At 38.1% G+C, this 23,346-nt stretch overlaps 2 protein-coding genes across 2 annotated transcripts in view; one reads left to right on the forward strand and one right to left on the reverse strand.

The window, feature by feature from the left end:
• DRC8 (dynein regulatory complex subunit 8) overlaps positions 1 to 23,346 on the reverse strand; it is a 127,872-nt gene that overhangs the window by 65,274 nt on the left and 39,252 nt on the right. The gene's annotated exons all lie outside the window — the stretch shown is intronic.
• LOC307049208 (small ribosomal subunit protein uS8-like) lies at positions 4,461 to 5,141 on the forward strand (the record flags this gene model as incomplete). Its single annotated transcript, XM_079698642.1, has 2 exons — positions 4,461 to 4,642; positions 4,868 to 5,141. The coding sequence occupies exons 1-2, from the start codon at positions 4,536 to 4,538 to the stop codon at positions 5,139 to 5,141; spliced, it is 381 nt and encodes a 126-aa protein (XP_079554768.1). The 5' UTR covers positions 4,461 to 4,535.

Below are 23,346 nucleotides of genomic sequence, written 5' to 3' on the forward strand. Positions count from 1 at the left end.
GTTGGGTATTAACAGAATTATATTTATTTCCTTCATACAATGAAACTAGGTAACTTTTTTTTTTCTATGTTATAGAACAATTTGTATAACAAGAGAATTATCTGTTGGGTAAAAATTGGCAGGGAAAGAATTAAGGTAGTATAACAAAATGACAGACAGTAAAATGCAGTGTTGACAAATTCAGCAATGTATTAAAAGGATAACACATCATGACCAAGTGGGATTTATTCCAGGGAAACAAGATTGGTTCAACATACAAAAATCAATCAAAGTTACATACCACTTTAATAGAATGAAGGCAGAAAAGCCACATGATTAGGACAATTGATATAGAAAAAGCATTTGACAAAAATTCAACACCTTTTCATGATAATAATATTCAGAAAACTAGGAACAGAAGGAAACTTCCTCAACATGATAAAGGCCTTATATGAAAAACCCACAGCTAATATCATTTTCAATGCTGAAAGACAAAGCTTTTCCTGTAAGATCAGGAATAAGACAAAGGTGCTCTCTTTTACCTCTTCTATTCAACATAGTATTGGATGTTCTAGCCAGAGGATCTGGGCAAGAAAAAGAAATAAAAGGCATCCAAGTTGGAAAGGAAGAAGTAAGATCATCTCCGTTCACAGATGATATAATCTTATATGTAGAAAACCCTGAGTCTGCCAAAAAAAAACCCAAAAAACAAACAAACAAAAACAAACACACAAAACCTGATAGAGCTAATAAACACATTCAGCAAAGTTGCAGGATATAAAATCAACACACAAAAATCAGTCACATTTCAATACAATAAAAATTTCAATGGCTCACGGGCCCAGCCGCTCTGCAGCATGTGGGATCTTCCCAGACCGGGGCACGAACTCGTGTCCCCTGCATCGGCAGGCGGACTCTCAACCAGTGTGCCACCAGGGAAGCCCTGTGGGATCTCTTTTATAAGAGCACTAATCCCATACATGAGTGACCTAATCACTTGCCAAAGGCCCCAACTACTAATACCATCACCTTTGGGAGTTAGGATTTCAACATATGAATCTGGTGGGGGACACAAAAATTCAGACCCTAGCGCTAGCACTTACAGTATCTTGTTGAAAAGGTATGGTGAGATGGGACATCCTTGCCTTGTTTCTGATCTTAGTGGGAAAGCTTCAAGTTTCTCACCATTAAGTCTGATGATGTTAGCTGTAGATTTTTGTAGATGTTCTTTATCAAGTGGAGGCAGTTCCCCTCTATTCCTAGTTTACTGAGAGTTTTTAACATGAATGGGTGTAGGATTTTGTCAAATGTTTTTTCTGCATCTATTGATACGAACGTGTGATTGTTCTTTTTTAGTCTGTTGATGTGATGAATTACATTAATTGACTTTTGAATGTTGAAGCAGCCTTGCATACCTGGGATAAATCCCACTTGGTTGTGGTGTATAATTCTTTTTATATATTGTTGGATTTGATTTGTTAATATTTTGTTGAGGATTTTCCCATCTATGTCCATGAGAGATACTGGTCTGTAGTTTTCTTCCCTTATGATGTCTTTATCTGGTTTTGGTATTAGGGTAATGCTGACCTCATAGAATGAGTTGAGAAGTATTCTCTCTGTTTCTATTCTCTGAAAGAGATTATAGAGAAGTGGTATAATTTCTTCCTTAAATGTTTGGTAGAATTCACCAGTGAACCCATCTGGGCCTAGTGCTTTCTGTTTTGGAAGGTTATTAATTATCGATTCAATTTCTTTAATAGATATAGGCCCATTCAGATTGTCTACTTCTTCTTGTCTAAGAGACAAAAAGTAAAACGGTGGTTGTGGGGATGGGGAGGATTACAGGAGGGATTGGGGGGTGGGCATTGGAGATGGGGAGATATTGTCTAATGGGTAAAAGTTTCTGTTCGTTATGATGAAAAAGTTCTGGGGATGGACAGTCATGATGGTTGCATAGCAATGTGAATGTACTTAATGTCACTGAATTGTATGTACACTTAAAAATGGCTGTGAAAAATTTCACGTTACGTATATTTTTGTCACAATAAAAAAATAATAGCATCATCTTCATAAGTTTGGTTAATGATTCCATTCATTAAAATGTGTAAAGAATTTAGATTAATGCCTGATCCATATTAAGGGCTATATATGTATTAGATACTAATTATTGTGGTTGAATCTGGGCTTAAAGGAGTTTCTGTTTCAAAATATTGTATCACAGGATCAAGGCTCTTCAAACTGATGAGCCTAACATGAATGAAGTCTTACAGAGGAAAACAATTTATTTAAAACCTTTGAATAGTCTATTATTTAAATAGATTAAAATAAGGCAAGGTTGGCTTTTTTTAATACAATTACTCTGAGAGACTCCAACAGTCATATTGGTAGCTGACAATGCTACCTGAAAGAGTAAACCCAGAGCTCAAGAAGAAAATAGCACCTATGGTATTTCAAAACAAGTAAGAAAAACAGATCTTAAATAGAGTAGACACCACAGTAAATAATACACTTCATTCTAATTTAAATGTCTTGTTGGTTATAAAATTAAAGGGCATACATGTTTTAGAGACTAAAATGGGTTGAACAATTCTAATACTCCTTCTGAATACTATTATCCAAGGTTCCAGGTAGTTAAGCCAACCAACAAGCTAAAACAAAAGCATCACTTTCCCTTTCTTGCCCTTTTCTGACTAGTGATCTTTTTTTTTAAGTATCCCTGACTTCTTTTATTTATTTAGATTCTTCATCTTGAAAATAAAAAAGGCAGACTGTGTATATTTCTGCCAAAATATAAGATCTGGCCTCATCATACAAGGCTAAAATACCATGCTAACAATCAGAAAGCTATTAAACTATTTTCATGTTAACAGTCTAATGGAAGCTTTAAAAAGTTTTACTGTTGTCAGAAAAAAATATAATTAAACTATTCGAATTAAATGAAAGTACAACAATGTGTCTTTGCAACAATGGATGTGAATGCTTGCCAAAAATATTTGGTAACTTACATTGTTCAAATCAATATTTCAAAACAACAATGGAAATAATGTCTTTGATTTTAAAATATTTTATGGAAAAATAACTTTTATCAGGAAAAAAATCTTTAGGATTATTAGAATATAACAAATGAGGTACTTAAGAAAATGATTATGTTTTAAGAAATAGATTTTTTTACCTATAAGTTTATTAAAATTAAATGTAATGTGATCATGTGTTATCACGAATTTTTAAAAATACCTTGGTAATCAAAGTACTTCTCTCTATAAATTTGTGTATATGTAACATTATTGTAAGTTGGTACTAATTTAACTTAAGTTGGCCCATCATGTGTTCATTAGTTATTAACACACCAGATTAAGATTTTAGGCAAACTTTTGAGAAACTTCCATGAAGTGTTTGGCTGATGACATATTTAGGTCATTAGAGAAAAAAAAATCAATTACAAACCTCAGAATGTAGAATGGAAAGAAAAGTTAGAAGTCATGTAGCCCTTTCAACTAATGGGAAAATTCCCTCTGAAATGTGTTTAAGTGGTCATGGATCAGGGTTTGGTTTATTGTTCTCTACTGTTGACTAATCACTTATTTTTGTTTTTGTTTTTGTTTTTAAGAAACATTGCATTGACCAAGGCTACCATTAATGAAAAATGTGTTTACATAGGTCTTAAAAAAGAAACAAAAAAAGATCCATACACAGTCCTCCTTCATAAGGCACAAAGTCTCATTTAAACTTAACTCTTTATTAGTCATATCAATAGAAAAGTAAAGTCATAATTCATAAATGTGCTCTGGAAATAACAAATCTCTTGCTATAGAATATGTTTAAACTATAACTTTAACATATGTCAAAAAATGCTTGGGAATTCCCTGGTGGTCCAGTGGTTAGCACTTGGCACTTCCACTTTCATGGCCCGGGTTTGATCCCTGGTTGAGAACTAAGATCCCGTGTGTGGCACAGCCAGGAAAAAAAAAAAAAAGCTTGGTTGATAATCCAAGTAATTCTGTCTATTTAATTCATGGTTACATCTAATTCAATATCACAAACGTTATCTCAAGAATTAAATAAAGCTAAAATATAATATGTAACTTTTCAGTAAGGTATATGCAATTTTGTGAAGCTTGGGGAAAATATTAACAAGAATATATTTAATTTCACAGAAATGTCATGTTCAGCAGGTGTTCTAAAAAATGTTACTTTTTATAGAGTGCCCATTTAGCAAAATATGGAATGACCATATGTGGAAATAAGCAGTTGTACAAGATGGTCAGATGATGAAATAATATCAGAAATACTAGTTAACAAGCACATTTGTATAACAGAACAACTGTAATATATGTCAGAGTATCCTATGTATTTTTAAATATATTGTATACTGATGGAAGGTTTATCTATTTTGATAAAATAAGAATCTTAGCAGTATTTTTAAGAGTGTCAACAAACAGGAATACTTTTTTCAATTGTTGTGTACCCTCCATTTCCCATGAATTCTTAATACTATTTAACTGTGCTTTTTAAAAATCATATCCTTGCTCTTCCCGCCATCTTTCCATGCCGCCATAATGGTGCGTATCAATGTCCTGGCTGATGCTCTCAAAAGTATCGACAATGCCGAAAAGAGAGGCAAACAACAGGTTCTTATTAGGTCGTGCTCCAAAGTCATCGTCAGGTTTCTTTTTTTTTTTTTTTTTTTGCTGTACGCAGGCCTCTCACTGTTGTGGCCTCTCCTGTTGCGGAGCACAGGCTCCGGACGTGCAGGCTCAGCGGCCATGGCTCACGGGCCCAGCCGCTCCATGGCATGTGGGATCTTCCCGGACCGGGGCACGAACCCGTGTCCCCTGCATCGGCAAGCGGACTCTCAACCACTGTGCCACCAGGGAAGCCCCGTCATCAGGTTTCTAACTGTGATGATGAAGCATGGTTACATTGGCGAATTTGAAATCATCGATGATCACAGGGCTGGGAAAATTGTTGTGAACCTCACAGGCAGGCTAAGTGTGATCAGCCCCAGGTTTGATGTGCAACCCAAAGATCTAGAAAAATGGCAGAATAACCTGCTCCCATCCCGTCAGTTTGGTTTCAGTGTACTGACAACCTCAGCTGGAATCATGGACCATGAAGAAGCAAGACGAAAACACACAGGAGGGAAACTTGGATTCTTTTTCTAGGGATGTAATACATACATACAAATAAAATGCCTCAGAGAACAACAAAAAAAATCATATCCTTTATGTTAACTTTGGTCAATTATTTTTCTCTTCCTTAAAAAGTAATTCAAAGTAACAAGAAACAAAATTGTACTACAGTTTCAGAAAAGAAACTAAAAAGCATAAAGAAGAGTTCAAGTTTTTGCTCCTTTACTTCCTTATAATTGGATGTAACTAGAAGAGAGATTGCAAGGTGGGGACAAACTCGACATTATTAAGGGTCGTTTTTAGTAAGACATATTAAAGGAATTTGGATTTTATTCTAAGGGCAATAGGTATCAAGTTAGGATTTATAAAGTACGGAGTATCAGGCTAGATTTATAATCAAGGAAGATCACTCTTGCTGCTAGGAGGAAAACTCAACTGGAAGCAAAGAAATGGTTAGAAGATTCGCACAGTGATCCAGAGAATAGATGATGAATGTATCCTCACTGTGCCCTATGTTTCCCCATAACTTTGTAATTGTTTCACTGTTCCCCCCACCCAGGGATGCCGACCCCCATTAGACTGTAAACTCAGTGAAGTCAGAGGCTTCATCTGTTCTCATCACGTTTATAACCCCAGGCCATAGCACAAAGCAGACACATAGTGGGTACTTAGTGCTCAATAAAAGTTGTTATATGAATGATTAAATGATTTAAAAATAAAGAATAACCACATAGGTGCTAAACTTAATGAAAATACCCAATAAGCATTGCATTCTATAGCTCAAACAAGCTTCTAGTCTCTCTCCTAATCACCTGTGACTACAGATATACACCACCATATTTAGCCACATTTGAGAACTTAAATACAGCAATTATATATTCTTGAAAGAATGAAGATGATGGGAAAGAAACAGTAGTTCAGATAATTTCAGATGGTGTTTCCAGAATAAGTTAGTTACTAACTGGAGGCTTAGAGTGAAAAGGGTAAAGGAGAGCCCATGTTTGTTTCATTCATTAGTTTATTCATTTACTCAACAAATATTTGTTGAACATCCCTTATATACTAGGCACTGTATTCTTTAAAATATTTATAAATAATGTAGTCCATACACTCTGGACTCACTACTCAGATCCCATCTTTGCCAAGCTACTATGTAACCTTGCACAAGTTGCTTAACCTCTCTGTGCCCTAGTCCTCAATCTGTACAATGGAGCTAATGAGAGTTACCTATTCCATAGAGCCGCCATGGGCATTAAATGCTTTATGTAAAGTGTTGGGCACATAGTAAGCACTCAAAAACATAAGGTATTTTTATTCTGTTACATTGGGAATTTGTAACTTGGGGATTGCCTTTACTTTGTATCCTAAAATGTGAAATATGGAACATTTTAGCTTCATTTGCAGGATGGGTATGGAGAATAGGTTTGAACAAATTTTATACATGTAATATATATCAGATCCAAGGGTTTTATGTACATGATTTTATCTAAAAGCTAGAGCTCTGGAATCAGAGAGAACTGGCTTGAATCCACAAGGTCATACTAGCTACAGCAAATTACCAAATTTCCCTAAGGTTCAGTTTCCTCATATATAAAGTGGGAGCGATGGTGATGATCATGATGATGATGACGACAACTACCTTGCAACACTGCTGTGAGGATTAAAGGGAACAACGTATATAGAGACTCTGGCACACAAGAGTGCTTTGTAGGTGTGAGCTGCTATAATTATTTCCCACAAAAATCATCTGGATTAGGCATTAATATCCTTATCTAAATGATGATGTTACTGAGGCTTAAAAAAGTTAAATAAGTGACTTGAGGGCAAATATCTAGTAAATGAGAAATTAAAGATTCAAGCCTAAGTCTGTATGGCTTCAAAGATTCTATTCTTTTAGCTACATTACTCTTCTTCTCATTGCTTTTAAAAACTTGCTTAGGTTACAAATAAATATTATCATATACAAGAGTTGGCATTTAAGATTGATATATCTGTAATTCTGCATAATAGGAAGCTTTGAATTTTTGAAATGTTTTTATGTGTAAGTTTTATAATGCTTGTAAGAGTTGTAAAAAAAAAGACACAACAAAATTGTATAATTTTACATTAATATATGGCACAATGAAATAGGACTTAGGGGTCCTAAGTTTTTGTTTCCTACTCAAGATAACTGTTCCAACTGTGACCAGTTTTATAGCCTATTTTTTTAACATCTTTATTGGAGTATAATTGCTTTACAATGGTGTGTTAGTTTCTGCTGTATAACAAAGTGAATCAGTTATATATATACATATATCCCCACATCTCCTCCCTCTTGCATATTGCCTCCCACCCTCCCTATCCCACCCCTCTAGGTGGACACAGAGCACGGAGCTGATCTCCAGTGCTGCTTCCCACTAGCTATCTATTTTACATTGGTAGTGTATATATGTCCATGCCACTCTCTCACTTCGTCCCAGCTTACCCTTCCCCCTCCCCATGTCCTCAAGTCCATTCTCTTATGTCTGCGTCTTTATTCCTGTCCTGCACCTAAGTCCTTTTTTTTTTCCCCTGTAGATTCCATATATATGTGTTAGCATACGGTATTTGTTTTTCTCTTTCTGACTTATTCCACTCTGTATGACAGACTCTAGGTCCATCCACCTCACTACAAATAACTCAATTTCATTTCTTCTTATGGCTGAGTAATATTCCACTGTATATATGTGCCACATCTTCTTTATCCCTTCATCTGTCAATAGACACTTAGACACTTCCATGTCCTGGCTGTTGTAAATAGAGTATAGCCTATTTTTAACATGATTCCATCATAGGGTCTTAAAAGTTACAGGTCACGTACATACTACAATGGGGGTTCTAGCCAGACATGAAAGATTGCAAGCAAGTTTTATTTTATTATATTTCTGCTTACCTAGTTTCAGGGAACATTTCATAACAACAAAAAGAAAGCAAGCAAACAAAAAAAACCAGTAAAAACAACTCAAAATATTATTTATTTTTTGGCTACGCCACGCTGGCACCCTTGGCACTGAAAGCATGCAGTCCTAACTACTGGTCCACCAGGGAATTCCCAACCCCAAATTTTTAAAAACACAATTAGGTTGGTTCTCATTCTTTAATAGAGACAACTTAGTAGGGAATAAAGCAATGAAAAGAAAATTAGAATGAATAGAAAAACTAAAATGAGGAAAATACAGCTTGAATAGAAAACATATAGAAAATGGAAGGATTACAGAAAATATATAAAGGGACTTAGTGCTTTTTATTTTAGTAAAATGCAACCATATGGGAGGGTCTCACATGATTATGATCCAAACCAAAGTCAAACTGAATCCTTTTTTTTTTTTTTCACCACATCATGTGCCTTGCAGGATCTTAGTTCCCCACCCGGGGGTGGAACCCAGGGCCCTGGCAGTGAAAGTGCACGGTCCTAAACACTGGACCACTAGGGAATTCCCCCTTATATAATTTTAAATTCTAATATGTCATGATAAACTAAACTTCTCATGATATACTTGTCATGCCTTTAGTGGAATAATTTGTTTTCAAGATATAAAGAACTACAATATATGAATTATTACAAAAATACTTAATGAATTTAATGCATTAATTACTCTCAGAGTCTGAAGACTTCATGCTGTGGACTAGCACATCTATTTGTTTAACTTTAAGCCCTCTCTCACCCAAGTGACAGTCCTATATTTCTACTACATATCTCACCTCCTGAAACTCAACCTATCCAAAACCAAACTAATTTTCTATCAGAACTTCTATCCATCTACAGATGGAAGGCCCTATGAATTGTAATTGCCTGTGGGCCATTTGCTCATACCACCAGTTCTTAAACAGGCTAGTGTGATTTCTCCACTCATGGACAATTCTCTCTAGTCCTTTATTTTTTATTTTTTATAACATCTTTATTGGAGTATAATCGCTTTACAATGGTGTGTTAGTTTCTGCTTTATAACAAAGTGATTCAGCTATACATATACATATATCCCCATATCTCCTTCCTCTTGCGTCTCCTTCCCACCCTCCCTATCCCACCCCTCTAGGTGGTCACAAAGCACCGAGCTGATCTCCCTGTGCTATGCGGCTGCTTCCCACTAGCTATCTATTTTACATTTGGTAGTATATATAAGTCCATGCCACTCTCTCACTTCCTCTCAGCTTACCCTTCCCCTTCCTCATGTCCTCAAGTCCATTCTCTATGTCTGTGTCTTTATTTCTGTCCTGCCACTACATTCTTCAGAACCTTTTTTATTTTCTTAGATTCCACATATATGTGTTAGCATACGGTATTTATTTTACTCTTTCTGACTTACTTCACTCTGTATGGCAAACTCTCGGTCCATCCACCTCACTACAAATAACTCAATTACGTTTCCCTTTATGGCTGAGTAACATTCCATTGTATATATGTGGCACATCTTTGTTACCCATTCATCTGTCGATGGAAACTTAGGTTGCTTCCATGTCCTGGCTGTTGTAAGTAGGGCTGCAATGAACATTTTGGTACATGACTCTTTTTGAATTACAGTTTTCTCAGGGTATATGCCCAGTAGTGGGATTGCTGGGTCATATGGTAATTCTAGTTTCAGATTTTTAAGGAACCTCCATACTGTTCTTCATAGTGGCTGTATCAACTTACATTACCAACAACAGTGCAAGAGGGTTTCCTTTACTCCACACCCTCTCCAGCTTTATTGTTTGTAGATTTTTTGATGATGACCATTCTGACTGGTGTAAGGTGACACCTCATTGTAGTTTTGATTTGCATTTCTCTAATGATTACTGATGTTGAGGATCCTTTCATGTGTTTGTTCGTAATCTGTATATATTCTTTAGAAAATTTCTATTTAGGTCTTCTGCCCATTTTTGGATTGGGTTGTTTGTTTTTTAGATACTGAGCTGCATGAGCTGCTTGTAAATTTTGCAGATTAATCCTTTGTCAGTTGCTTCATTTGCAAATACTTTCTCCCATTCTGAGGGTTGTCTTTTGGTCTTGTTTATGGTTTCCTTTGTTGTGCAAAAGTTTGTATGTTTCATTAGGTCCCATTTGTTTGTTTTTGTTCTTATTTCCATTTCTCTAGGAGGTGGGTCAATTTTTGATCTTGCTGTGATTTATGTCATAGAGTGTTCTGCCTATGTTTTCCTCTAAGAGTTTTATAGTGTCTGGCTTTACATTTAAGTCTTCAATCCATTTTGAGTTTATTTTTGTGTATGGTGTTAGGGAGTGTTGTAATTTCATTCTTATACATGCAGCTGTCCAGTTTTTCCAGCACCACTTAATGAAGAGGCTGTCTTGTCTCCATTGTATATTCTTGCCACCTTGATCAAAGATAAGGTGACCATATGTGCATGGGTTGATCTCTGGACTTTCTATCCTGTTCCACTGATCTATATTTCTGCTTTTATGCCAGTACCATACTGCCTTGATTAGTGTAGCTTTGTATTACAGTCTGAAGTCTGAGAGCCTGATTCCTCCAGCTCCATTTTTTTCCTCAAGACTGCTTTGGCTATTCTGGGTCTTTTGTGTTTCCATATTTTGTTCTAGTTCTGTGAAAAATGCCATTGGTAGTTTTATAGGGATTGCATTAAATCTGTAGATTGCTTTGGGTAGTATAGTCATTTTCACAATGTTGATTCTTCCAATCCAAGAACATGGTATATCTCTCCATCTGTTTGTATCATCTTTAATTTCTTTCATCAGTGTCTTATACTTTTCTGCATACAGGTCTTTTGTCTCCTTAGGTAGGTTTATTCCTAGGTATTTTATTCCTTTTGTTGCAATGGTAAGTGGGAATGTTTCCTTAATTTCTCTTTCAGATTTTTCATCATTAGGGTATAGGAATGCAAAACATTTCTGTGCATTAATTTTGTTCCTGCTACTTTATCAAATTCATTGATTAGCTCTGGTAGTTTCCTGGTAGCATCTTTAGGATTCTCTATGTGTAGTATCATGTCATCTGCAAACAGTGACAGCTTTACATCTTTTCTGATTTGGATTCCCTTTATTTCTTTTTCTTCTCTGATTGCTGTGGCTAAAACTTCCAAAGCTATGTTGAATAATAGTGGTGAGAGTGGGCAACCTTGTCTTGTTCCTGATATTAGAGGAAATGGTTTCAGTTTTTCACCATTGGGAACGAAGTCGGCTGTGGGTTTGTCATATATGGCCTTTATTATGTTGAGGTAAGTTTCTTCTATGCCTACTTTCTGGAGGATTTTTATCATAAATGGCTGTTGAATTTTGTTGAAAGCTTTTTCTGCACCTATTGAGATGATCATATGGTTTTTCTCCTTCAATTTGTTAATATGGTTTATCACACTGATTCATTTGAGTATACTGAAGAATCCCTGCATTCCTGGGATAAACTCCACTTGATCATGGTGTATGACCCTTTTAATATGCTGTTGGATTCTGTGTGGTAGTATTTTGTTGAGGATTTTTGCATCTATGTTCATCAGTTATATTGGCCTGTGGTCTTCTTTCTCTGTGACATCTTCGTCTGGTTTTGATATCACGATGATGGTGGTCTTGCAGAATGAGTTTGGAAGTGTCCCTCCCTCTGCTATATTTTGGAAGAGTTTGAGAATGATAGGTGTTAGCTCATCTGTAAATGTTTGATAGAATTTGTCTGTGAAGCCATCTGGTCCTGGGCTTTTGTTTGTTGGAAGATATTTAAACACAGTCTCAATTTCAGTGCTTGTGTTGGTCTGTTTATATTTTCTATTTCTTCCTGGTTTGGTCTTGGAAGGTTGTGCTTTTCTAAGAATTTGTCCATTTCTTCCAGGTTGTCCACTTTATTGGCATAGAGTTGCTTGTAGTAATCTCTCATGATCCTTTGTATTTCTGCAGTGTCCGTTGTTACTTCTCCTTTTTCATTTCTAATTCTGTTGATTTGAGTCTTCTCCCTTTTTTTCTTGATGAGTTTGCCTAATGGTTTATCAATTTTGTTTATCATCTCAAACAACCAGCTTTTAGTTTTATTGATCTTTGCTATTGTTTCGCTCATTTCCTTTTCATTTATTTCTGACCTGATCTTTATGATTTCTTTCCTTCTTCTAATTTTGGGGATTTTTGGTCTTCTTTCTCTAACTGCTTTTGGTGTAAGGTTAGGTTGTTTATTTGAGATGTTTTTGTTTCTTGAGGTAGGACTGTATTGCTATAAACTTCCATCTTAGAACTGCTTTTTCTGCATCCCATAGGTTTGGGGTCATCATGTTTTCAGTGTCAGTTGTTTCTAGTTATTTTTTGTTTTCCTCTTTGATTTCTTCAGTGATCTCTTGGTTATTAAGTAGTATATTGTTTAGCCTCCATGTGTTTGTATTTTTTACAGACTTTTTCCTGTAATTGATATCTAGTCTCATAGCACTGTGGTCAGAAAAGATACTTGATACAATTTCAATTTTCTTAAATTTACCAAGGCTTGATTTGTGACCCAAGATATGATCTATCCTGGGGAATGTTCCATGGGCACTTGAGAATAAAGTGTATTCTGTTGTTTTGGATGGAATGTCCTATAAATATCAATTAAGTCCATCTTGTTTAATGTATCATTTAAAGCTTGTGTTTCCTTATTTATTTTCATTTTGGATTATCTGCCCATTGGTGAAAAGCAAGATGTTAAAATCCCCTATAATGATTGTGTTACTGTCAATTTCCCCTTTTATGGCTGTTAGCATTTGCCTTATGTATTCAGGTGTTCCTATGTTGGGTGCATAAATATTTACAATTGTTATATCTTCTTCTTGGATTGATCCCTTGATCATTATGTAGTGTCCTTCTTTGTCTCCTGTAATAGTCTTTATTTTAAAGTCTATTTTGTCTGATATGAGAATTGCTACTCCAGCTTTCTTTTGATTTCCATTTGCATGGAATATCTTTTTCCACCCCCTCACTTTCAGTTGGTATGTGTGCCTAGGTCTGAAGTGGGTCTCTTGTAGACAGCAAATATATGGGTCTTGTTTTTGTATCCATTCAGCCACTCTGTGTCTTTTGGTGGGAGCATTTAATCCATTTACATTTAAGGTAATTATCAATATGTATGTTCCTATTACCATTTTCTTAATTGTTTTGGGTTTGTTATTGTAGGTCTTTTCATTCTATTGTGTTTCCTGCCTAGAGAATTTCCTTTAGCATTTGTTGTAAAGCTGGTTTTGTGGTGCTGAATTCTCTTAGCTTTTGCTTGTCTGTAAAAGTTTTAATTTCTCCATCGAATCTCAATTAGATCCTAGCTGGATAGAGTAATCTTGGTTGTAGGTTTTTCCCTTTCATCACTTTAAATATGTCCTGCCACCCCCTTCTGGCTTGCAGAGTTTCTGCTGAATGATCAGCTGTTAACCTTATGGGGATTCCCTTGTATGTTATTTGTTGTTTTTCCGTTGCTGCTTTTAATATTTTTTCTTTGTGTTTAAGTTTTGATAGTTTGATTAATATGTGTTTTGGCTTGTTTCTCCTTGGATTTATCCTGTATGGGTCTCTCTGCACTTTCTGGACTTGATTAACTATCCTTTCCCATATTAGGGAAGTTTTCAACCATAATCTCTTCAAATATTTTCTCAGTCCCTTTCTATTTCTCTTCTTCTTCTGGGACCCATATAATTCGAATGTTGGTGCATTTAATGTTGTCCCAGAGGTTTCTAAGACTGTGCTCAATTTTTTTTCATTCTTTTTTTCTTTATTCTGCTCTGAGGTAGTTATTTCCACTATTTTATCTTCCAGATCACTTATCCATTCTTCTGCCTCAGTTATTCTGCTATTGATTCCTTCTAGAGAACTTTTAATTTCATTTATTGTGGTGTTCATCATTGTTTGTTTGCTCTTTAGTTCTTCTAGGTCCTTGTTAAACGTTCCTTGTATTTTCTCCATTCTATTTCCAAGATTTTGGATCATCTTTACTGTCATTACTCTGAATTCTGCTTCAGGTAGACTGCCTATTTCCTCTTCATTGTTTGGTCTGGTGGGTTTTTACCTTGCTCCTTCATCTGCTGTGTGTTTCTCTGTCTTCTCATTCTGCTTAACTTACTGTGTTTGTGGTCTCCTTTTCACAGGCTGCAGGTTTACAGTTCCTTTTGTTTTTGCTGTCTGCCCCCAGTGGTTAAGGTTGGTTTAGTGGGTTGTGTAGGCTTCCTGGTGGAGGGGACTAGTGCCTGTGTTCTTGTGGATGAGGCTGGATCTTGTCTTTCTGGTGGGCAGGACAACGTCCAGTGGTGTGTTTTGGGGTGTCTGTGACTTTATTATGATTTTAGACAGCCTCTCTGCTAATGGGTGGGCTTGTGTTCCTGTCTTGCTAGTTGTCTGGCATGGGGTGTCCAGCACTGTAGCTTGCTGGTCATTGAGTGGAGCTGGGTCTTAGCGTTGAGATGGAGATCTCTGGGAGAGGTTTCACCATTTGATATTACATGGAGACGAGAGGTCTCTGGTAGACCAATGTCCTGAACTTGGCTCTCTCACCTCAGAGGCACAGGCCTAACACCTGGCCAGAACATCAAGACCCTGTCAGCCACACGGCTCAGAAGAAAAGGGAGAAAGGAAGCAAGGGAGGGGGGAGGGAAGGAGGGAGGGAGAAAATAAAGTTATTAAACTAAAAAAAATTTTTTAAGTATTAAAAATAGAAAAATTAAAAAAAAGAAAGAAGAGAGCAACCAAACCAAAAAACAAATCCACCAATGATAACAAGCACTAAAAAGTATACTTAAAAAACCAAAAAAACAGTCAGAACCCTAAGACAAATGGTAAAAGCAAAGCTATACAGACAAAATCACACAAAGAAGCATACACATACACACTCACAAAAAGAGAAAAAGGAAAAAAAAAATATATATATATATATAAAAGGAAGAGAGCAACCAAATCAATAAACAAATCTAACCATGATAATAAACTCTAAATACTAAACTAAGATAAACATAAAACCAGGAACCAATTACATGCAGAAAGCAAACCCCAAGTCTACAGTTGCTCCCAAAGTCCATCATCTCAATTTTGTGATGATTCATTTTCTATTCAGGTATTCCACAGTTGCAGGGTACATCAAGTTGACTGTGGAGATTTAATCTGCTGCTCCTGAGGCTGTTGGGAGAGATCTCCCTTTCTCTTCTTTTTTTGCACAGCTCCTGGGGTTCAGCATTGGATTTGGCCCCACCTCTGCTTGTAGGTCATCTGAGGGCATCAGTTCCTGCCCAGACAGGACAGGGTTAAAGGAGCAGCTGATTAGGGGGCTCTGGTTCACTCCGGTAGGGGGGAGGAAGGGGTATGGAAAGTGGGGCAAGCCTGCAGCGGCAGAAGCCAGCATGACATTGCAACAGCCTGAGGTTCTCCCGGCGCTGTGTGTTCTCCCAGCGAAGTTGTCCCTGGATCACAGGACCCTGGCAGCGGTGGGCTGCACAGGTTACCAAGAGGGGAGGTGTGGATAGTGACGTGCGCTTGCACAAAGGATTCTTGGTGGCTACAGCAGCAGCCCTAGCATTTCATGCCCATCTCTGGTGTCCGCGCTGATAGCCGCAGCTCATGCCCGTCTCTGGAACTCGTTTAGGCGGTGCTCTGAATCCCTTCTCGTCGCACATCCCGAAATAATGGTCTCCTGCCTCTTAGGCTGTTCCCGCCTTTTTCCCGGACTCCCTCCTGGCTAGCTGTGGCGCACTAGCCCCCCTTCAGGCTGTGTTCACGCAACCAACCCCAGTACTCTTCATGGGATCTGACCTCTGACGCCCAAGCCTCAGCACCCAGCCCCCACCCGCCCTGGAGGGTGAGCAGACAAGCCTCTCAGGCTGGTGAGTGCTGGTCAGCACTGATCCTTTGTGCGGGAATCTCTCCGCTTTGCCCTCTGCACCCCTGTTGCTGCACTCTCCTCCATTGCTCCGAAGTTCCCCCCCTCCACCACCCACAGTCTCTGCCCGCAAAGGGCCTTCCTAGTGTGTGGAAACATTTCCTCCTTCATAGCTCCCTCCCAGAGGTGCAGGTTCCATCCTTATTCTTTTGTCTCTGTTTTTTTCTTTTTTCTTTTGCCCTACCCAGGTACGTGGGGAGTTTCTTGCCTTTTGGGAGGTCTGAGGTCTTCTGCCAGCGTTCAGTAGGTGTTCTGTAGGAGTTGTTCCACATGTAGATGTATTTCTGATGTATTTGTGGGGAGGAAGGTGATTTCCACATCTTACTCCTCCACCATCTTGAAGGTCTCCTCCCTCTCTACTCCTTTAGATCCCTTTCTTAGATCCCAGGTATTTTTTTCAAATCAAATCTGAGAAAGGATCGTACTTCCAAATAACATTCAATGAATACTGAATGGAAGATGACCTTGGAGAAGACATAGGGTAATGGTGTGAAAGCTGGATTGTTAAGGGTGAGGCAGTAAATGGAGAAAATGAGAAGTGATATTTCTTAAACTGATTGAAAGCTGGCATTAAGTATAGCTGTTTCTTTTACAATTTTAGCAAGGATAAAGAGGAAGCACACACAACTGAAAGGTTGGCAGGACTAAGAGAAGAAAATATTTAGAGATTTGAGAATGCTTGTGGGCAAAAAAGGAAGAAACCAGTAAAGACAGAAATCTGAAGATATAGGTTGCCTGCAACCTCGTACCTTCAACTTCATCCTTCATATGGTTAAAGTGGTGTGCATAATTTGCATATCTGATTACATCACTTCCAGCTTAAAACCCTTCAGAATCTCCCCATCACCTACAAGATAAAGTCAAAGATCCTTAGCAATACATAGGAAAATCTGTCTGATCTAGTGAGCTATTCCTGTCTTGCTCTCAACGTCATATGCAGTGATTCTCAAGTGTGAGAAAACCAGTACCACGCCAATTATATGAGAACATACACCTAAAAGCTTGTTGCAGATATGTAGCTATAAGCTCTGGCCCTGGAAATTCTGATCCAGTATCCTGGGTAGGGCCAGGAATCCGTATTCTTACAAAGTACCTGAAGGGATTCTGATGAGCAGCCAAGTTTGGTTAATATAGCATGGTAATTATAAAGGACATCAGACTTTGCATCCAGAAAGACCCCAAAACAAAGCCTTGCTCTACTCTTTATTGGCTAAGTGCCCTTGGGTAACTTATTTAGTGTCCCTAAGGACAGAAGATATTTTTCTTTTCTAAAATGGAAGTAGGGACTTCCTGGTGGCGCACTGATTAAGAAGCTGCCTGCCAATGCAGGGGACACGGGTTTGAGCCCTGGTCTGGAAAGATCCCACATGCTGTGGAGCAACTAAGCCTGTGCGCCACAACTACTTAAGCTAGTGTGCCTAGAGCCCGTGCTCTGCAACAAGAGCAGCCACCGCAGTAAGAAGCCTGCGCACTGCAACAAAGAGTAGCTCCCTCCTGCTGCAACTAGAGGAAGCCCACATGCAGCAACAAAGACCCAACGCAGCCATAAATAAATAAATAAATAAATAAAATTTTATTTTAAAAATAAATAAATAAAATAGAAGTAATACTCTATCCACAGAATACTGTAAATACTTAGAATACGTATGTAAGCATATGCTAAGTATGCATGTAATAGATGTTAACTGTTAATAATTCTGTTTAACACCTAAGTGCTCAAACCATCCACTTACTCCCCATTTACTACCTTTGTTCATACTCCTCTCTCTGCCTGGTACTCTCCCCTCATTTTCTTTTCTGCTGACTTCTAAACCTTTAATATGCTGCTCCTGCAATCTCCTCCACCAAGCCTCTAGGACACACCCCAAATCTTCCTTCCTTCATTCTCTATGTTGAGCCAAGAACACATCCTCAGTGATTCCACGGCACCCTGTACTTACTCCCTTCTCTTCATTTATTGAGTCCTACTATGTACTAGATGCTGAAGACAGTGTAGAACAAACAAACATGCTCATAGTCTAATGGAAAATTAGTAGTAAACAAACTACACAAATAATTGTGATTAAATCATTGTACTGCAATCAGTTGTTTGTGCCTGTCTTTCCCCCACTAAATACTGTCCTTCAAAGCTATATCAAATTCATCTTTATATCTTTTTTTTTTTTTTTGCAGTACGCGGGCCTCTCACTGTTGTGGCCTCTCCCGCTGCGGAGCACAGGCTCCGGATGAGCAGGCTTAGCAGCCATGGCTGACAGGCCCAGCCGCTCCGCGGCATGTGGGATCCTCCCAGACCGGGGCACGAACCCGTGTCCACTGCATCGGCAGGTGGACTCTCAACCACTGCGCCACCAGGAAAGCCCCATCTTTATATCTTCTGGCACTCAACAATGTCTGGCATAAAAGAGGTATTAATAAATAATCTTAACTAAAGGGGAGGAAGGCTTAATTAATGAAGGTCCTGGAGTACCTCATTCATGATGAGATCATGAATACAAATGAGAAAATTAGCCTTGAACAAGAGTAGGAACAGCTCTTCTATTAGGATAACTAACGGAAGGTGGGAAAGGAGAGTGCTGATGAAAGTGTGTTTATAGGTAGAGGCAACAAGTTAAGAGAGTTCAGGTCTGATGGCTACCATTTTTTAAATACAAGCAAGATCAACTACTGAGAATAAAGAGGCTGAAGTTGGATCAGATGGCTTAAAGGCAGACTCCCCCAATCCCCAAGCCAGTATTAGGCTAAATTAGACATTGTGGATGCTGCCATCTCCTCCTTCCCCTTCCCCTTTCTCCATCTTTTTTTCTCCTCTTCTTCCTCTCCTTTTCCTCTTCTTCATTTTTTTTCACACCCAGAATCCAAAAATTCTTCCTGCTTGGAGAGAATCCCTTTGTATATAGTATTAGCAGAATACAATATTCTCTCTCTCACTAAGTAAGTCAAAAAGGATAGATCTTCCCTCTCCTAGTCTTCTGGTGACAAAGGAACAGGCACGTGATCTAGGCTCAGCCAATCAGATGTTCTTGTGCAGGATTTTTGAATCTTAGGAAGTAATACAAAAATGTAGAGATAATTTTTAAATTATTTATGGGAATGGCAGAAGCAATAACAGCAAGAATTTAGTACCAGTGGTCCGGGGCAGTGGCACATTAACCAGATTGTCCTTACAGCATGACTTTAGCTGTGGTATAGGCTCCTTGGTCCTTGCCCTTTTGTCCAAGCTGGTTTCCCAGCTTTCCTGTTGATTTTGTGAACGCTTTACTATCTTCTAATAAATTCCTTTTCTACTTACATTAGCCAGAATCAGTTTTGTTTGATTAATAAACTGAGAGGAGGGAAGGGGAGAGAAGAATCAAGAAAACGAGAGGTCTTGATAAGATCCAACAGCAGGTATTTTATATGTAAGGAAGCAGAACACCACTGGAAATCTAGGAGATTGTAGCTGGCCAATATAATGAAACAGTAAAGATTTCAAGGTGTCTCACAGGGTTTAGCCATGAAAATAGGATGTTGAAAAGGGGTAGAATGTCACTGAAGTTGAAAATAACAAGAAATTTTGAAAATAACAAGAAATTATGAAACTAGTGCATTAGATGAATGAACCTTGTCACTGAAGTTATCCAGAATGACAGTAGAATTTGGAATGGAGAGAAAACTGGTAAAGAGTGCCAAAGGCTTTGATCAACAAAGAGTAAACTAGAGGGAAATTGATAAATGACAGTGACAAAGAGAGAAGCTGAATAAGGTGGAACAAATTTCAAAGGAAGAAGAATTTTTATACAACAACAAATGAGAATAATTGGAACTGGAAATGGGCTGATTCAACTTACTACTTGAAGACAAAAAGACAGAGGGGAATGAATAGCCCTTACTCAAGATGGCCCCAAAAGAAGTGGTATTCCAGAAGGAAAAAAAAAAAAAAGCCAGGGTTAATTTAAGTAAGAGATGTGAAAGATGTTTATTTACTTTAGAATAAGTCTGAGGCTCCAAAAAACCTGCTGTATAGCATAGGGAGCTCAGTTTGGTGCTCTGTGATGACCTAGATGGGTGGGATGGAGCGGGGTGAGAGGGAGGTCCAAAAGAGAGGGAATGTATTTATCCATATAGCTGATTCACTTCACTTTACAGCAGAAACTGATACAACACTGTGGAACAACTATACTCCAATAAAAAAAATAAATAAATAAAAGTAAAAAGGCAGAAAAGAAAAAGAATAAGTCTGAGGCTTCAAAGGACTCCATGGAATGTGGTGAGAAGAAGTCAGAAGGATAAGGTCAGAGGTATACAGAGAAGGGAATACAAAAAAGGATAATTGATCAGAGATGTCCACATATGAAACGAAAGTCAAATACCAACTGCTGAACATAAGTATACTGAAGAAAATTCATATTTAAATACAAAGACAATAATCCTATGGGCTATTTATCTACTCTTTTATCTAAGGCCTAGGCTCCCAAGTTTTTTTTTCCCAAACTTAGGTTTAAAATCTATGTTCTCTATTGAGTTCTTGAACAACTTACTTGATCTCTATAAGCTTTAATAGGGGGTAGCAGTTCCTTTCAGGACTGTAAATACCAAATGAACATGTGGCTATCTAACACGGTGCTTAGAACCTGTAGGCATTAATAAACACTCACTACACTATGAACTTCTTAAAGGCAGGAACATGGTAAACAACCTCCAGATGGCTCCCAATGATTCCTGCCTCTTGATTTTCACTCATATGTATAGTCCCTTTTCACATTATACCAGCGTTGACTGTGTAACCAATAGAACATGGCAGAAATAACAGTATGTCACTTCCATTATTAGGCTTTTATCATAGTCTCTCTCTCCCTTCCTCTCTCTCTCTCTCTCTCTCTCTTTTTTCTCTCTCTTTCTCTCCCACTCTCCCTCTCCCTCTCTCCCTCCCTCCCACTCTCCCCTCCACCCCTGAAGATAAGAAATGGCTTCTGGGCAAAGATCAAATTTGGAGCTCTGCCAGGAAAACACAGTCTAAACATAAAACAAACTATGTGGCTGTAAAATTCTTTGTTAAGACCTCAGGGCACCATTCGAACTAACAAAACAACCTCTAAAGAGTCTGAGGGTGTCACAGACCCTTTCAATCAAACAATAGTGTTTCGAAAGAAGCTTAATGTCTCTCAGCTCTCTCAGCAGAAGCTCAAGGTAAAAAATGGCTTATCTCTGGGCTTCCCTGGTGGCGAAGTGGTTAAGAATCTGCCTGCCAATGCAGGGGACATGGGTTCGATCCCTGGTCCGGGAAGATCCCACATGCAGCAGAGCAACTAAGTCCGTGTGCCACAACTACTGAGCCTGCGCTCTAGAGTCCACAAGCCACAACTACTGAAGCCCGCATGCCACAACTACTGAAGCCCATGCACCTAGAGCCCATGCTCCGCAACAAGAGAAGCCACAGCAATGAGAAGCCCGTGCACCGCAACGAAGAGTAGCCCCTGCTCACCACAACTAGAGAAAGCCCGTGCGCAGCAACAAAGACCCAACACAGCCATAAATAAATAAATAAATAAATAAATAAATAAATTTTTAATGGCTTATCTCAAATTTGTGTATGTGGCTTTTATCTAATGGACAATAAGATTCACAGGCAGTCCATGAATATTTTAAGAGAATTATATTTGCAGAAACACCTCCATCTTGGAATGAAAGGGGATAAAGACAGTACAAAATGAAAAAAGTCTTTAACTCCCAAAAATTCTATTGACAGAAAACAGGTTTAGAAAACTGACTAGCTGAAAACATTTACCATCTCTCATAAAATTAAGGATGACAAGAGAATATAACCAAGAGCCCAGAGGGCTGAGCTAAAAGCCACCTAGAATCATTTCTGGTCAATGGGGCCAGGTCCTAATCAAGAACCTTCCAAAATTTGCCCTGCTGGATTTTATGGACCAGTAACTCCTGTGTGCCTCCTATTTTCACCTTTTTTAAAGAGAAGTGTCTATGGAGGTTGTCCTTTACCCATTCCACCATTTCATGTCAGGTGGTAAGCAGCAAATAACTTGTTTCTTTAGTTCATAAGTCTACGGATGGACAGAAATTATACTTGAAGAGCTGTACTGTAGAACCTCATCCACACCTGGGCTTGATTTAGATATGACATTTTGGACTTTTACCTAATGCTGTAATGGGATGAGGCTTTGGTGGGTCTTGGAAGAGGGTACAAATATTCTATATGTGGGAAGAATGTGAATCATTGGGGACCAGAGGGAAGACTATGGTAGTTTCCAAGATGGTTCCCAATTATCCCCACCTTTTGGCAGTCACACCATTGTGTAGCTGTCTCCACCATTATTCCAGTGATGTCACCAATAGTATATGGCAAAAACAATGGTACGTCATTTCAGAGGTTAGGTTATACAAGCTATTGTGGCTTCTGTCTTGACCTGTCTTTCTATCTGTCTCCTGGATGACTCACTCTGAGGGATGACAGATGCCAGGTTATAAGGACACTCAGATGGCCTAAGAAGACTCCCATGCATCAAGAAACTGAGGCCTCTGGCCAACAACCAGCAAGGAACTGAGACCTCCTGCCAAAAGCCATGTAAGTGAGCCTCAGATCTGTGAGACACTCTGAGCCAGAACCCCCCAGTAAAGCTACATCTGGAAATTGTGTGAGTTGTTTTAAGCTGGTAGTTTGGGGAAGTAATTGGTTGCACAGCAATAATTAACTAATACTGGGACTATGTTGAATTCATTCCTTTATTTCTGTAATCCTAGTTGCTTCACAAATTTTGCTAAATCTGATTAGTTTTATTTTCCCTTCCCTCTCACATCTGGGTTTGTCATTATCTAAATTTTATAAAGAATTTAAGGTTTGAAAATTTATTTTGGAAGTAGTGTTAAAAAACTTTTACTCACTAAACATATACTAAATTGTGCTCCACTGCTGCTGTGGTCTGCATTTTAAGGAAAATATGGTCCAGCTTAGCTTTAAAATGAGCTGGATAGGTTTCTTTCTTTTCATAGTTTGCTATTTTATTGTAAACAGCTTTTACAAATTTTAAGGAAAGGTTTTCCTTGATGAAAAACTTTTCAAGCCTAAAAACAGTGTGCAATCACAGGCATATCTATAAAAAGATGTCTATCAACTGCACTTTATGGTTTAGAAGAAAGCTTATTGCAGTTTTCAGTTCCCATCAGCTATTCCTATCTCTGCTTTTTGGTGTGGTTTAAAACACACAGTCACAAAATGTAAAACGCCTTCTATAAAATTCAACTGATTTTTTTCTTGAATTAATTGGTCAATTTTAACAGCTTTCTTTACTTTCTGTACTATGAAAACCAGAGTGACCAAAAAAACAGTTTCCTTACGGATACTCATTTCCTGATTTTAAATAAATGTCAAGATGTTTACTTACATGATTTTCTAAAAATTTGGAGCATTA

Source organism: Hyperoodon ampullatus, assembly GCF_949752795.1.
Source record: "Hyperoodon ampullatus genome assembly, chromosome: 2".
Lineage (NCBI taxonomy): Eukaryota > Metazoa > Chordata > Mammalia > Artiodactyla > Ziphiidae > Hyperoodon > Hyperoodon ampullatus.